General features: G+C 37.6%; 1 protein-coding gene across 1 annotated transcript in view; it reads right to left on the reverse strand.

Annotated features, from left to right (window-relative positions):
- Positions 1 to 17546, reverse strand: part of PRKAA2 (protein kinase AMP-activated catalytic subunit alpha 2) — a 52552-nt gene that overhangs the window by 21106 nt on the left and 13900 nt on the right. Inside the window, exons 2-5 of the mRNA XM_029948826.1 lie at positions 13113 to 13206; positions 12276 to 12420; positions 3732 to 3819; positions 1886 to 2110 (exon numbers count right to left, since the gene is read on the reverse strand). Of these exons, the coding sequence (XP_029804686.1) occupies positions 1886 to 2110; positions 3732 to 3819; positions 12276 to 12420; positions 13113 to 13172 (518 nt within the window). The 5' untranslated portion in view covers positions 13173 to 13206. The remainder of the gene's footprint in view (positions 1 to 1885; positions 2111 to 3731; positions 3820 to 12275; positions 12421 to 13112; positions 13207 to 17546) is intronic.

Here is a 17546-nt window from a genome sequence, read left to right on the forward strand (position 1 = left end):
GTAAATATACAAGTATTGGTTTTAACACAAGTATAATCAGTACTTTTCCTATTCTAAATGTATGTGCTGACAGAAACAGGTGCAAATATATGTATCAGCATCTCTAATTTTCTTTCTAAGGAAAAACAAATTAAGTGATCCAGGTACTTGGCTGGCTCAGTCCATAGAGCAAGTTGACTCTTGATCTCAGAGTTGTGAGTTTAAGCCCCATGCTGGGCATAGAGTTTAATTTAAAAATCAAACAAAATCAAAAAACCAAAAAACCATGAACATGAAAGGTTTTATTCCTGCTAAATTCATTTCCATAACTAAACTTGGTTCTAATTTACAATCACACATTTATTTCACGTATGAGGCCTGGAACGCTGAAGAAAGGCTAGGGAAGAAAAAAGTGTACAAACGCAAAAGCAAGCAGTCCCTGCCTGCAAAACAGAGCAGCAGCTATTACATAAAACAAAAACCTATGTCCATCATTTAAACATTCCAAGCGTCACAGGTCTCTAAACAGCCATTCTGGCTTATAAGAGGAGAGATTCTGGAGAGATGACAAAAGAATGTGTTTGTAAATGAATAACTGATGAAATGTTAGGTTAGAACAAAACACCCTAGGAAACATAACGTGGTAAGTAAAAAGTAGAAGGTAATGAATTACCATGGCTCGTGTATGCTAAAGTTCCCATTCACAGTAACAGTGCAAGTTCCAAAGTTTCTCCCGTAACAAGAAATGCTTCACAGCATTAGTTATTTTTTGATTCAAAATCTTAGAAAAACTTTTAATGCTTTATTTCATCAACCATATATAAAATAAATAAATCTCACCCTGTATTCCATTTGAAATTTATTCATTTTTTAAAGTTTATTTACTTATTTTGAGAAAGAGAGAGCACATGCATGTGTACACAGGAGAGGGACAAAGAGCACGGGAGAGAGAGAATCCCAAGCAGGCTCCACAGTGTCAGCACAGAGCCTGAGGCGGGGCTCTTATCCCACAACTGTGCGATCATGCCCTAAGCCAAAATCAAGAGCTGGATGCTTAACCGACTGAGCAGTTAACTGCTGAAATTTATTCAAGCAGTTTCTCAGCATATACTACATTCGTGGGCCTTCTAGCACTATGTGTACTAAGAGGAGTAAGACACTCTCTCTACCCTTATGGAGTTATAATCTGGACTGGAGGAAGATGTAATGAGTAACAGCTATATACAAAGTGATAAGAAAAAAATAAAACCATGAACAAAATGTGGAAACACTGCCTGGAGCAATCAGAAGTAATTTCGCAAAGGAGGTGATATGTAAGAATTATAAAGGATGACTGCAAATCTATTGGATCAAAAAAGGCAGAAAAGGCATCAGAGACAATACCATAAATTAAAACATGAAGGCATAAAATATACGTTGTTTGAAGAACAAAGAGAAGCTGAGTGTAGCGGAAGCACTGGTGCCAGTGTGTGGTGGTAAGTGCAGGACTGAGACTTCAACAGGAAGGGCCTTTGAGGATTTGCTACGTAAGCTAAAATGTTTGGCAAACAATCTGAAATATTTTTAATTTTTTTAACATTTATTTATTTTTGAGGGAGAGAGGGAGACAAAGAATCCAAAGCAGGCTCCAGGCTCCAAGCAGTCACTACAGAGCCTGACACGGGCTTGAAACCACTAACCATGAGATGGTGACCTGAGCTGAAGTCGAACACTTAACCAACTGAGCCACCCAGGTGTCCTCAGTCTGAAATACTTAAAAAGATGAGTGACCTGATCAGGTCTGTGTAAAAAGGAAAGCAAAATTCCTATGCAATTAAGTGTTACAGAGACTAACATAAAGCAGGCATTCAATTAGTGTTATTAATACTACAGAAATGCACAAAATAGTCCCCAAAAGAATAATCACCTTATATCTTTGATAGTTGCTCGTTTCAGGGGGTCAACCTGCAGCATATGCATCAGGAGAGTGGCAACAGAACGATTGAGATATTCTGGAATATAAAAAACACCCCCTCGGATCTTCTTAAATAACGTAGGTACATGCTCATCATCAAATGGGAGGGTGCCACAAAGAAGGGCATACAAAATAACACCACAGCTCCAGATATCAACTTCAGGGCCTGCATACAATCTGAGGAAAAGAGAACTGGTCTAAGCAATTACTATTCAAGTTTTCCAAAAGAAAGTATTTTTCTTTATTTGTCACAAACTGAACTTACTAATTGGCTAATTAAAAAAAAAGAAAACTACGGTTGAATTTTTTATGGAAACATCAAAGTAGATAACCATAAACTTAAAAAAAAATACTATAGTGTACAGGATAAATCCTTTTAGCATAAAACTACAAGAAAGAAAATGCATATGTAACAGAATTTTTATCCCTGACACACCTATTTTATAGAGTATTTGAAACATTATAGGGCCTAACTTGTTCTACATCTCTTTAACAGTATTTGTCCTATATATCATTATCCTGAGTATGACTTTCATTCCAATCGCTTGTTAGGCTAGTTCACAGGACTACGGTTAGCTTTGCTACACATAACCTATGCCTGGAATATTATTCCTTTCTTCTCTCACCCATATACAATATTAAAATGCTCCTGATAGCACACTGACAAACTGAAACCTGGGTCTGAGTAACAAAGTAAATAAATCTAGGTTATTCCAATTAGAAGAATATAATCCATTTCAAAATAGTGCTGTCCATCATAAATATCATTTGCCATACTGTCCAAAACTCCTATATCTGTTCTTACAATAGTACCTTTTCCGTATTTTCTCTCAAAGAATTCTGTTAAGTTTTTATATCAGACATTGGTCACTGTAGAAAATCTTCAGTTTATCACTGTAATCTGTATAAACATTTTTTATATATACCAATGGGTGAGTTCTGATCTCTACTTGTACAGTTTAATTTCATGAAATCACAATATTGTCCTCAAAAATCCTCAATCTTCTAAAGACAAACCATAAAACAATACTCTATATAGTACTTTATTTAAAAACATGTAAATTATTATCTAAGGGGTGTCTGATAAGAATGCTTGAATACAGCAAATGTACTTCTCTTATCTGTACTTTTCCAAAATAAAGAAAATGAAGATTTCTTTCAGTCATTTTTTAATGGAAAAACTCCTTTAAAATTTCTTCATAATTTAGCATATCAGACTCATGAAACTTTGAGAATGAACAGGAAAAAAAAAAGCGCACCTAAGGGTTTTATGAGCATTAGTACACTTCTTATCTGTTCCTTCAACACTTTACACTTTGCTTACATCCTTATTTTATATTCTCTTCTTTTCCTTGCAATGTCTCAGTGTCTTATACCTCTGCACTTCTGCACAGGAGAACCTAGGTGCTTTATATATTGCCGGCATAAATGGAACCAGAAACACTAATATTGTCCTATCAAGCGCTTAATGCTTGATTCTTTTGTAATTATTTCCATACATTTATTCTGTTATTACTGTATTACCTAATAATATCAAATATAACTAAGAATAAAAATAATTATACCTGGAAGAAAGTAAGAAAAGTAAGAAAAAAGAAAAAAATCCTTAAATATACTCATAACAAAATCTAAACTAAATTGTTTAATAAAACTATTCTCTCTTAAAGAATGGAAAAATTAGAAGGGCAATTTGTTCCTACTGTGTTAATCTTATCCTCCAAACAGAATATATCATAATCAAATGTTACTAACATGAACAAAAGATTATGAAAAGCTCAATCTCCCCATCCATTATTACCTGCCTGAGATGACTTCAGGTGCTGCATAATTGGGAGATCCACAACTAGTTCGCAGAAATTCACCATCTGACATCATATTAGACAATCCTGAAAATAAAAGTAACGTTTACTTTATGCTAGGTATTTTAAAAAGTACTTAAGTACATGAGGGAAAATATCAAGTCTTTCATCTTCTATACCTATTTTTTAATTATTTAAAAAAAGCAGTGGAAAACATTTGTTAGACTAGAAAAAGACATTCCAGCATGCTTACACTCTGACAAAAAGGATAAAGCACATCATGTATGATTGGAATTCCTTTTTCTAAATAAAAATGTTGATTCACTTGAAAAATATGAGGTTATTCTAAATTATATGAACTTTTCCAAATATAAAAGCATCAAAATATTATTTGCCCATTTCTACAGTTGAAAGAATGAAATGGAGCCTATTACTTTTTATCCTATGTTAACTTTTAAAAAGCCTTTAAAAATCAAATCTCTAAGTAGAAATCAGACCAGCTCATATTTATAAAGATTATGTTCCAAAAGCTTTTAATTTGGAAAGCTTATATTCAACACAGAAAAAATAATCTCCTGAACCCAAAAATCTAATTGGGTTATATAATATAATATTAAGGAGTTCTTTTAATTTAGAAAAGAGAAGGGGCACCTTTTAAAGTTTTTTTGAGGGGTGGGAGTCAACATGGCAGAGCTACAACAAGGGGGACCCAAAGTTCCCTCCTCCCTCAAACACAGCAGTATTGAGGCTGGCAGACAGAATTTCACGAATCCAGGCTACAGAGTGACAGAAACATCACTAGCGGCCCACTGGGACAACTTCATGGGCCACAGGTGCATGAGAGCCAACTGGGAGAGAGAAAACCGGTGGTGCCGGCACAGAGGGGAGGGATCCCGTTCCTTGGAGAGACAAAAGGAAGAGAAAGAAAGGCTGTGGAATTGTAGTGCTGTATTTGGACAAGACAAAAACCACGGACCAGGGGACAGAAAAAATAAAGAACCAATCTCTAACACCATCCAGGGTTGCAAGTCTTTCTCTGGACTGGGGCCTGCCGCCCTGTACGCTAGCCTGGGGAGGAGGGGAGCCACGCTCAGTAGCAAGCTCAGAGATGCAGTTGGAGAGAGCAGCCCCCTCCCATGAGTGCTGTGGGAAGAAAGTATATACCCACTCCAAAGACAAAAGACCCTGCAGATATCCACCAGCCAGAGGTCCTTTGTAGGCTGGGCTGAGTGACACTACCCCAGAACTGGGATTGCAGGATCCTTTATGACATCGGGATTGAATCTCAGCCTACTGCCTGAGAGGTGCAGGAGATAGTGGAGCGGGACAAACAAGCCTGCTCGTGCCTGCACAGCACTGTGAGGACCGCCTGAACAGTGGCTGGGGACACCTGATCTGGGGAGGAGAGACAGGGGTGTCCCCATTTTTCTCCCCATCAACAAGACTGGGCTTCAGGGAAGGGAGGAGGGACCCACAGTGCAGGCTGGACCCACCTACACCAAACCACGCACCTCCATGCCTGATAACTGTGTATCTAGGGAGCAAGACTGACACTGAACCAGACAGCGCTCCAGACCAGTGCCACAGTCACCGGTTCCACGGCACCATCAGGTGTCATCAGTCCAGCGGTTTGCATTTTCTGACTGAATTCTTGGTCAATTCTTACTAAATATATGTATTTTCTCTTCCTTTTCTTCCTTTTATTACTTCCCTTCTAATTCTGATTGTTGGTTTGTTTAAGCAGATATTTTTAATCCATTCTTTTTACATCTCTTCTGTATCTCTTTTTTTGTAAATGTTTATTTATTTATTTTGAGAGAGAGGGGAGGGGCAGAGATAGAGAAATAGAGAATCTAAAGTAGGCTCCACAGCTGTCAGCACAGAGCCCAGTGCAGGGCTCAAATCCATGAAATATGAGATCATGACCTATGCCAAAGGCAGATGCTTAACCAATTGAGCCACCCAGGCACCCCTGGTATCTCCTTATTTCTTTCTCTCGTTCTCTTTCTTTCTCTCTCTCTCTCTCTTTCCCTATTAAGCCATATAGTTTCTCTGATTCTCTGCCTGGTCAATTTTTTTTTCTTCTCTTTTTCCCCCACCACTGTCATTTCTGTGTATGGGATAAGGCTTCTTCCACCAGTACCCCCACTTTAAAATTTTTTTTTCCAGGGTTATATCAATGAACAAATGAGAACACACCTAGTAGAAGGTCCAAACCACCACTACAAGTAGGGAGCAAAAGTAACCAGAGTCACAAAAGAGAGCATGCAACACAGGGCAAAAACACCTTCTGAAGGGCCAGACCCTGGACAGTGTACAACCACTTTTTAATGTAATCGTGCTTGCAGGTGCAGGTCACATAACAAGCTATTAAAACACATAAAGGACAGAAAACCAGCCAAAATGATGAAACGGAAGAATTCTCCTCAAAAGAAATTCTGGGAACAAATGACAGCTAGAGAATTAATCAAAACAGATATAAACAATATATCTGGTGAGGAATTTAGAATAATAGTTGTAAGATTAATACCTAGACTTGAAAAAAGCATAGAAGACAGCAGAGAATCTATTGCTACAGAGATCAAGGAGCTAAGAAATAGTCATGACGAATTAAGAAATGCTGCAAATGATGTGCAAAATAAATGAGATACAGTTACAGCAACAATAGAGGAAGCAGAGAGGAGAATAAATGAAACAGAAGATAAAATTATGGAAAATGATGAAACCAAGAAAAAGAGTGATAAGAAAATACTAGGTCATGAGAGGAGAATTAGAGAACTAAGTCATTCAATGAAACATAATAATATCCGTATCCTAGAAGTTCCAGAAGAAGAAGAGAGAGAGGGGCAGAAGGTTTACATGAACAAATTATAGCTGAGAACTTCCCTAATCTGAGGAAGGAAGCAGACATCCAAATCCAGGAGGCACAGACTCAACAAGAATAGGTTTTCCCCACAGCATATCATAGTGAAACTGGCAAAATATAAAGATCAAGAGAGAATTCTGAAAGCAGCTAGGGACAAATGGGCCTTAATCTACAAGGGTAGACACATAAAAGTAGTAGCAAACCTGTCCATTAAATCTTGGCATGCCAGAAGGGAACGGCAGGAAATAATCAATGTATTAAATAGGAAAAATAAGCATCCAAGAATCCTTTATCCAGCAAGGCTGTCATTCAAAATACAGGAGAGAGAAAAGTTTTTCCAGACAAACAAAAACTGAAGGAGTTCATAACCACTAAACCAGCCCTGCAAGAGATCCTAAGAGGGACTCTGTCATGGGAAAACAGCAAAGACTACAAAGGAACAGAGACATCACCACAAGCATGAAACCTAGAGATAACACGATGACACTAAATCCGTATCTTTCAATAATAACATTGTAAATGGACTACATGCCGCAGTCAAAAGACAGAAGGTATCAGAATGAATTAAAAACAAGATCGATCTATATGCTATCTATAAAACACTCATTTTAGACCTGAGGACACCTTCAGATTGAAAGTGAGGGAATGGAAAACCTCTGTCACACTACTGGAAGTCAAAAGAAAGCTGGAGTAGTCATACTTAAACAAGCTAGATTTTAAACTAAACGTTGTAACAAGAGAAGAAGAAAGGAATTATATCATAATTATAAGGTCTATCCATCAAGAAAAGCTAGCAATTATGTTTATGCTCCCAACTTGGAGACACACCCAAATATATAAATCAATTAATCACAAACATAAACAACCTTATTGATAAGAATATGGTAACTGCAGAGGACTTTAATACTCCACTTACAGCAATGGACAGATCATTTAGGCAGAAAAATCAATAAAGAAACAATGGTCCTGAATGATACACTGGACCAGATGGACCTGACAGATATTTTCAGAATTTTTCATCCAAAAGTAGCAGAATACACATTCTTCTTGAGTACACATGGAACATTCTCCAAGATAGATCATATACTGGGTCACAAAACTGCCCTCAATAAATAAAGAAAAATTGAGATCATACCATGCATATTTTCAGATCACAGCACTATGAAACTTGCAATCAACCACAGAAAAAATCTGGAAAGCCTCAAAACGCATGGAGGTTAAAGAACATCCTACTAAAGAATGAATGGGTCAACCAGGCAATTAAAGAAGAAATTTAAAATCATATGTAAGCAAATGAAAATGAAAACACGACAGCCCAAATCCTCTGAGATGCAGCAAAAGCAGCCATAAGAGGAAAACACATTGCAATACAGGCCTATCTCAAGAAACAAGAAAAATCCCAAACAAACACATAATCACTCACCTAAAGGAAGTAGAAGCAGAACAGCAAAGAAACCCCAAAGCCAGTAGAAGAAGAGAAATAATAAAGATTAGAAAAGAAATAAACAATATAGAATCCAAGAAAACAGAATAGATCAATGAATCTAAGAGTTAGTTTTTTGTAAAAACAGACACAGTCGATAAACTACTAGCCAGACTTCTTAAAAAAAAAAAAAAAAAAGCAAGAGGACCCAAATAGATAAAATCACAAATGAAAAAGGACAGATCACAACCAACACCACCGAAGTACAAACAATTATTAGAGAATACTATGAAAAATTATATGCCAACAAACTGGACAACCTGGAAGAAATGGACAAAATCCTAGACATTCCCACACTACCAAAACTCAAACGGGAAGAAATATAAAATTTGAACAGACCCATAACCAGCAAAGAAATTGAATCAGTTATCAAAAAATCTCCCAACAGGGTGTCTGGGTGGCTCAGTTGGTTCATTGTCCAACTTCAGCCTAGGTCATGATCTCATGGTCCCAAGTTCGAACCCCACATCAGGCTCTGTGCTGACAGCTCAGAGCCTGGAGCCTGTTTCAGATTCTCTCTCTCTCTCTCTCTCTGTCCCACCCATACTCATGCTCACTTGCTCTCTCGCTCTCTCTCTCTCAAAAATAAATAAAACATTAAAAAAATTTTTTTAAATCTCCCAATAAGAGTCCTGGGCCAGATGGCTTCCCAGGGGAATTCTACCAGACATTTAAAGCAAGGTTAATACCTATCCTTCTCAAGCTGTTCCAAAAAAAACAGAAACGAAAGCTTCTGGACTCATTCTATGAAGCCAGCATTACTTTGATTCCCAAACCAGAGAGAGACCTCATGGAAAAGGAGAATTACATGCCAATATCCCTGATGAACATGGATGCAAAAACTCTCAAGATAATAGCAAATCAAATTCAACAGTATATTAAAACAATTATTCACCATGATCAAGTGGAATTCATTCCTGGGCCGCAGGGCTAGTTCAATATTTGCAAATCAAGTGATACATCACCTTAATAGAAGAAAGGATAAGAACCACATTATCTTCTCAATAGATGCAGGAAAAGCATTTGACAAAACACTACACTTTCTTAATTAAAACTCTCAAGAAAGTCAGGATAGAAGTAACATACCTTAACATCATAAAAGCCATACATGAAAAGTCCCACAGCTACTATCATACTCAAGGGGGAAAAACTGAGACCTTTCCCCCTTAGGTCAGGAACACGATAGGAATGTTCACTCTGACCGCTGCTGTTTAATGTAGTGTTTGAAGTCCTAGCCTCAGCAAACAGACAACAAAATGAAAAAAGGCATAAAAACTGGCAAAGAAGTAAAACTTTCACTTTTCACAAATGACATGATACTCTTCATGGAAAACCCAAAAGACTCCATCAAAAAGCTGCTAGAAATGATACATGAATTCAGCAAAGTCACAGGCTACAAGATCAATATACAGAAATTGGTTGCATTTCTATATACCAATAATGAAGCAGCAGAAAGAGAAATCAAGAAACTGATCCCGTTTACAATTACACCAAGAACCATAAAATACCTAGGAATAAATCTAACCAAAGATGTTAACAGAGCTGTATGCCAAATAGTATAGAAAACTTATGAAAGAAACTAAAAAAAACAAAGAAATGGAAAAACATTCCATGTTCATGGATTGGAAGAATACTGTTAAAATGTCAAATACTACCCAAAGCAATTGACACATTCAATGCACTCCCAATTAAAATCACACCAGTATTCTTCTCAGAGCTAGAACAAATAATCTTAAAATTCTATGGAACCACAAAAGACCCCAAATAGCTGACATAATGCTGAAAAAGAAAACCAAAGCAGGAGGCCTCACAATCCCAGACTTTTGCCTCTAATCCAAAGCTATAATCATTAAGACAGTATGGTTTGGGCACAAAAACAGATACATAGACAAATGGAATAGAGAATCCCGAAATGGATCCACAAATGTATGGTCAACTAATCTTTGACAAAGCAGGAAAGAGTATCCAATGAAAAAAGACAGTCTCTTTGGCAAATGGTGCTGAGAGAGATAGCAACATGCAGAAGAATGAAACTGGACCATTTTCTTACAGCATACACAAAAATAGACTCAAAATGGATGAAGGACCTAAATGTGAGACAGCACACCATCAAACCCTAGAGGAGAACACAGACAACAACCTCTTTGACCTCTGCTGCAGCAACTTCCTACTCAACAGGTATCCAAAGGCAAAGGAAACAAAAGCAAAAATGAACTATTGGGACTGCATCAAGATAAAAATCCTTTCTGCTCTGCAAAGGAAACAATCAACAAAACTAAAGGCAACTGACAGAATGGGAGAAGATATCTGCAAATGACATATCAGATAAAGAGTTAGTATCCAAAATCTATAAAGTTTGTTACCAAACAACACCCAAAACACAAATAATCGAGTGAAGAAATAGGCAGTAGACATGAATAGACACTTTTCCAAAGAAGACATCCAGATGGCCAACAGACACATGCAAAGATGCTCAATGTCAGTCATCTTCAGGTAAATACAAATCAAAACCACACTGAGATACCACCTCACACTGGTCAGAGTGGCTAAAATTAACAACTCAGTCAACAACAGATGTTGGTGAGGACGTGGGAAAATGGCAACCCTCTTGCACTGCTGGTGGTAATGCATAGTGGTACAGCTGTTCTGGAAAACAGTGTGGCGGTTCCTCAAAAAATTAAAATTAGAACTACCCTACAACCCAGCAATAGCACTACTAGGAATTTGTCCAAAGGATATAGGAATGCTGATTCATATGAGCACACATAGCCCAATGTTTATAGCAGTGCTTTCCACAAGAAGTAAATTACAGAAAAAGCCCAATGTCCATTAACTGATGAATGGATAAAGAAGACGGGACTACTACTTGACAATGAGAAAAAATAAAATCTTGCCATTTGCAAAAATATATATGGAACTCTCTAGTTCTAGTATTATGCTAAGTCAGAGAAAGATAGGTATCATGTTATCACTCATTATGTGGAATTTGAGAAGCTTAACAGAGGACTATAGGGGAGGAAAAGGGGAAAAATAATTTCAAACAAAGAGGGAGGCAGACTATAAGAGACTCTTAAATGCCCAGAACGTACAGGGTTGATAGGGGTGGCAGAGGAGAGGGGAATACAGGTGAGGAACATTGAGGAGGGTATCTGTTGGGATAAGCACCAGGTATTGTATGTAAGTGATGAATTATGGGAATATACTCCTGAAGCCAAGAACACACTCTATATACACTGTATGTTAGCTAACTTGACAATAAATTATTTAAAAAATAAGTTTAAAAAAAAGTGAAACAGGGAAACTAGTTTCCTAGTTTAAAAAACTTTTTTTAATGTTCATTTATTTAGGGGGGGAGGGGCAAAATGGGGGGATGCAGACAGAGGATCTGAAGTGGGCTCTGTGACAACAGCAGAGAGACCGAAGTGGGGTTCGAAGTCATGAACTGTGAGATCATGACCTGAAGTAGGACACTTCACTGACTGAGCCACTCAGGTGCCCCAAAGGGGCCTGCCCAAGTTTCCTGGTTTTTAAAGACAAGGTATAGCCAAATTTTTTAAATAAGCAATGCTGAACTCTGGCACTTTTCTATCTCTCTTTCTATAATGTCTCACTTCCTACTCTTTCTGCCAAACTCCCTACACTATGGTACTCTTTCCAGATTTGTTCACCCCAAAGTGTTCAGGGCATTAAATTTGCTTTTAACCTTTTGGTTTTACTCTTGACCAAATCTCCTATTCTTTTAGCAAGTTGTTAGATTTTACCCTGAGATCCAATGACACTCATCCTTGATCAATTCAGATAGACTTTTAAGTCTCCAAAGCTGCATGCAAATTTTCATGTACCTCTCTGGTGCATTCATCAAGGGAAGTGTCCATATTTTCATTAGATTTTCAAAGGAGTTTGTGACCCCCACAAAAATAACAGTTAAGTATTCCTTTAGAAGGAAATGCAGATTAAATGGATTTAGCTTGAAGCTAGCCCTCTAACTTCTATGGAAGTATCTGCATTTTAAAAAGCTGTGTTTAGATGAATACAATAAGCTACCTTGGAGACTGTGCAACTAATCCCTTTTCATGGTATACGATTCGTGAAGCTGAAGCTGAAACTGCAAATTCAATTCGTCCCTTAACACTTGCTACTGACACACTCTAAAAGGCATTCAGTATATTTCTGAACCACCTCAGAGTTACATACCAAAATCAGCTATCTTGGCATTCATGTGAGCATCCAACAGCACATTCTCTGGTTTCAGGTCTCGATGAACTACCATATGCCTGTGACAGTAATCCACAGCCGACAGAATCTGCTGAAAGAGCCTTCTTGCTTCCACCTCTTCAACCTAGCAAGTGGAACAGAAGCTGCACTAAGAATGTTTAGGACATCTTCAAGGCAAGGGTTTCAGTTTCATCATCAACCTAAATGTAACTGAGCAAGCTAATTAGAATTGGGTCAGAATTTTCAACAAATCAGACAAACAGACCAAAAACTTGCATTAAAGATCAACATGTCAATCAACAAGGTTCTTCTGTGCTGCTAGGAAGATTTAATTTTCAATTAATATCACTAAGTGTGCACAATGTTTTAGGCAATAAACAAGAAAACATAATGTAAAACAGAACTTCCACGAAAGTGCTCAGAAAAGGAAATAACTAAAGCTTCAACATGTTATAGAACAGATTTTTCATTCTGAAAACACAGACATCATGTTGGCAACTAAGCGGAACATGTTCCCTAAAATCAGTATTTCAAAAGGTGTATTTTTTTAAGATTTTATTTTTAAGTAATCTCTACACCCAATGTGGAGCTCGAACTTACATTCCCAAGATAAGGAGTCGCATGCTCCACTGACTGAGCCAGCCAGGATCCTGAAAGGTGCATTTTTTAAGAAAGAATATGTCTAATATTCTGTATCTTTAGTTGGGCTTTATTATAGAAGCAACCCTGGCTTTGTAGGTATCTTTGTGGTTTACTATTTCCTACTAACCTCTTTTTTAGCTAGGGGTATATTGTACTAGATAGTAGGTTACTCACCCGTCCATGTTTACAGATGTAGTCGAATAATTCACCACCAGACACATATTCCATTACCATAAAAAAATCTGTTGGAGTGCTGATCACCTGGTATCTTTTTTGTAAACAAAAAGAATCATAAAAAATGTTAGTTTAATATAAGAAATCAAGCTAGTATATTATTGCTACAATTTTATATTCCAGTGTTTTACAATATTTTAAGATGGCAACAAATTATGTTACCAAACGATCACAGAGCTATAAACACAGCTTTACAAAATTCTCTACTTTCTAAGGCTTAAGGACTTTTCTTCAAATCCTCCCTTTCATGTTTAAAAATTCTTTGAAATCCTTCATTCTTCAAAAACTAAGCATTAATTTCTCCATTTAAACAATCTTTTTTATAGTCTGTGGAGATCAAATATCATATTGAAACATAAATCAAAAATACTCTTGTTGAGGTTAAATGATACAAGAGATTTAGTCAGAAAAATTCAGAAAGTGGACAAATGACCTCTCTTCAACAAATACAATGTGAGAAAAGAAAAGGGAAGAAGACAAGCTTTAGGTTAAAAGTAAATCAAGGGGCACCTGAGTGGCTCAGTAAGTTAAGCGTCTGACTCTTGATTATGGCTCAGGTCATGATCTATCCCAGTTCATGAGATTGAGCCCCACACTGGGCTCTGCACTAACAGCAGAGAGCTTGCTTGGAATTCTCTCTCTCTGCCCACCCCGCCCTACCCCCTCTCCCTCCGTGTCTGTCTGTCTGTGTGTCTCTCTCTCTCAAAATAAATAAAATAAACTTTAAAAAAATTTATGAAACAAATTCTGAATACTGGCTGGGTGGTTGATAATACTGTTAATCACTTTAACTTTTTAGGTGCGAACTATGCTTGTGTTTTTAAAATAAAGAGTCTATACTCCAGAGTAGATACTGAAAAGTTTACAGATTAAAACATAATATTTGGGGATGTGCTTCAAAATAATTTGGGGTAGGAGATAAGAAAAGAAGCATATAAAGTGGAAAGAAGCATATGAAATAGTACATTGGCAATCTTTGAAGCAAATGATGCATACATGAGGCTTTATCACTACTTTTATATACACCAAAGATGTTCCAGAGTAAAAAATTAACCAGACATATATATGAATGAGTATGTCTTTATATGTTGTTTTAAATTTACTTCTACCCAAACTGAGAACATTAAAAAAATAAGAATCTTAGCTCTACTTGAAAAAAATTTCATGCAAGACTCCTCCCCATATACACAATTTTAACAGTTTTGACATAAGTTAAATACAATTATTAAACTTTTAACTGAAAGTTACATTATGAATATGTACACATAAATGAATAACATAACTGATCAACTTTTTAGCTTGCTTTGTTTATAAAGGATTATCTATAATCTGATAGATTATGAGCAATATCTAATTTATAGGAGTTACTATTTAAGGCCACTAAGTATAGCTGTGTATTTCTGGCCTGGCTTACAGGCACCCAATGAAGACACAAGTAGGAGCTGAAAAGTCACCCAGTTACTACTCTGTTCAATGTGTCAGAAGCAGGAGACCCTTTTGGTATATTAGTCCATCCAGACAGAGTACCTTTTACTAATGTGTACAAAAGCAAGTATGTGCTACATGGTGATTCTGGTTATTATTTCCCATTAGAAAGGAGAAGAAAAATGGCCAGGTAGTTGGTCATATAACCACATACCATACATTTTAAGAAAAGACACATTGTGTATAAATTATACACTTAAAAAAAGTAAAATATTAAAGCTCCAGTATAAAAATAATTATAATCTGCAGAAGAAACATTCCTAATAGCAATCTTTAATCTTTGGGATGAAAAATGACACAGTAACATACTCTATATAAAATAAACTAATATAACTGAAGAATAAGGTTGAGATTACTTTAAAGAACTATGAAAAGGGAATTTTTACTGAGAACTCCAGAAGAAATGGTTGTGTAAGAGCAATCGTACCAGGCACTAAACTCTCTCTAATTGAATAAAAATGAATTGTGAAGCAGGAGCACCTAGTCACCTACCTCGCTGTTGGCTAATCTGATTTATTAACAGAATTCTCTATCACTTTTCTGCTCCTTTACATCCTTGGGGCATGACAGGAAAAAAAAAGTGATGAAATGCTAATAAATTTAGCTGCTGATTCTTCCAAGTATACCAAAGGTCTTGAGTGAATACTGCTGGATTGAACTATTTCACGAAACCTCTAACTCTAAAGTAGCCACTGGGCATATTTAAGGCCAATCTAGACCAAAGAAAACCACGGCCAACATTAATAATAAGCACTTAGACTGTATGCCAGACACAGAGCTATTAAACAGTGACATTTACTATTTGTTGCAAACCTACATGTATTGCACTTGGTGAGATTAACAGCTCCTATCTCTAGTTGTGGAGCCTACACTCATTCAGGAAGACAGACATCAGACAAGTACTCTTTTCAAATCATGAAGCTGTTCTTGCAGCCTCCTAATTAAAAATCTTCAGGGAGGCTCTCAGCATGGATCCACCACGCCGGTAAAGTCTGTGAGCCCGAGTTTAGGCCCCGGCAAGCCTAAACGCGTAATAAAGCCCTTTGCTTTTGCATGTGTGACTCGGTCTCCCTGGCGGTTTCTGGTTTCTGGGGACGATAAAGAAATCTTGGGTACAACATATGGTGCATTGGCCAGGAATCCTCCCCTCAGAGCTCCTGGGACCCCGACACGTTGGGCCTAATTGCCAGCTGGTGAGTGCACTCATTTCTTGTCAGTCTGTGTCTAATAAATCTTTCTTGTCTGGTCAGTTCTTTGTGTGCATGGGCCCTAGGCAGGAGGTGGCCGAAACGACCTCCATAGGGTCCCAAAGGAGCTAGGCGGACGCCGCCATGGAAGCTCGGGACCGTGGGTGCTAAGAGACGTCTCAGACCCACTCTGAGTTGGGTGAGTGGGGTATAGGATCTCACCAGGAGGCCGGAGAGCCGGCTCACCCATCTGAAGTAGGTGAGTGGGGTCTAGGACCCCACTGGGAGGCCAGAGAGCCGGTTCGCCTGCAGGGGGTTTTGCTGGTGGCAGCAGCGAGACTCCATTAGGTCTCTGTGCATTTGTCTAAGTCCTCCTCTGGAAGGAGGCAAAGTGAGTCCTCACCGGGACAAAGGCGAAGTGTAATTATCTGTTTGCTGTGCGTCTTAGTGTAATTTTGATTGTGACTCTGACTAGAACATGGGGTTGGGACTGTGCAGAAAAGGAGACCTTATTGGTCTGAGATAAAATCATAGGGGACACTGACTCTGTGTTCCTCTGCCTTGTAGAAGTGAGGGCTTCTCCCTCATTCATTTCCCAGGTTAACAGCTAAAAGTTTAAAACTGAAAATTCCTCCTCCTCTTGTTCTCCCTTTCCCCCATTCTTTCTTCTGTAGCACCTGGGTGGGGAGAGGCCAATCTGCATAAGTTGCCTGAGGCAACAGCTTCTCCCTCTGCCCTAGGTGAGAAGAAACAAAGGACTACAGAAGTCAGGTTTTTGCATCAAATTTCCAGCTCAAAATTAACTAGGGAACAAAGTATCTCATATGGCTCATTCAGTGTTTGAATGAATCTAAGTCTGCTGGTTTGCTACAGTTCAAATAAGTTCCTGTTAAGTAATAGTTAATTTGGTCTGTCTCAGTTTTCATGGGTAATTGTTAAGGTTTTGCTTTGATAAATTAAGATTAAATTCATTGGCTGTTTAATAAGGTAAAAACTACAAGCCACAACTAGTGATTGATATATTGGTATAGGATGAGGTCTATAGATGCCTGTGCTTTTTGACTTGTGACAAAACAACTGGGGATATTTAAAACTGTTAAAAAGCTGCTTTGTACTTAATTGGTTCATAAAAATTACCATCTAAGAAAAGTTCTGGTATAAACATCTTTCAGTTGGTTACTAAGTCCTCAGTTGGAGCCTAAAGGTTCAGACTGATGGGAAAAATAAGAAAAGCAACCCTATATGCAGAAAATTGGGGATATGTAAGAAAAATATAAGAAATAAAAGTACATTTTTGTTGAGGGTAAGTAATTTTGTCTTAGATGAGACTGGTTGTTTGTAGAGAAATGACTTTGGGGGAAAAGTTTAAAGGCAAAGGAAAGTTGCCAAAGGTTCCTGTAAGGAAATCATTGAAAACAATTCTATGTGTGAGGTTGAGATAAATGGAATATTAAAGGTATATTGGTATGTGGTTGAAATTCTGTTTTTCTCTTTCAAAAGACAAGTTTTCCCGAACTTGTGGTCTACTCTTGTTAAGACTATGTAAATGAAGGGTTTCTCTTTTGTTAAGAAGACAAAAGCTTTAGGTCCTATCTTTATCAGGTCTTTGCTTAGTTGAAACTTCTCTGAGGTTAAAAAAAGGAGTTAGGGGGCGCCTGGGTGGCTCAGTCGGTTAAGCCTCCGACTTCGGCTCAGGTCAGAT

Source organism: Suricata suricatta, chromosome 8 (genome assembly GCF_006229205.1).
Source record: "Suricata suricatta isolate VVHF042 chromosome 8, meerkat_22Aug2017_6uvM2_HiC, whole genome shotgun sequence".
In the NCBI taxonomy this organism is placed as follows: domain Eukaryota; kingdom Metazoa; phylum Chordata; class Mammalia; order Carnivora; family Herpestidae; genus Suricata; species Suricata suricatta.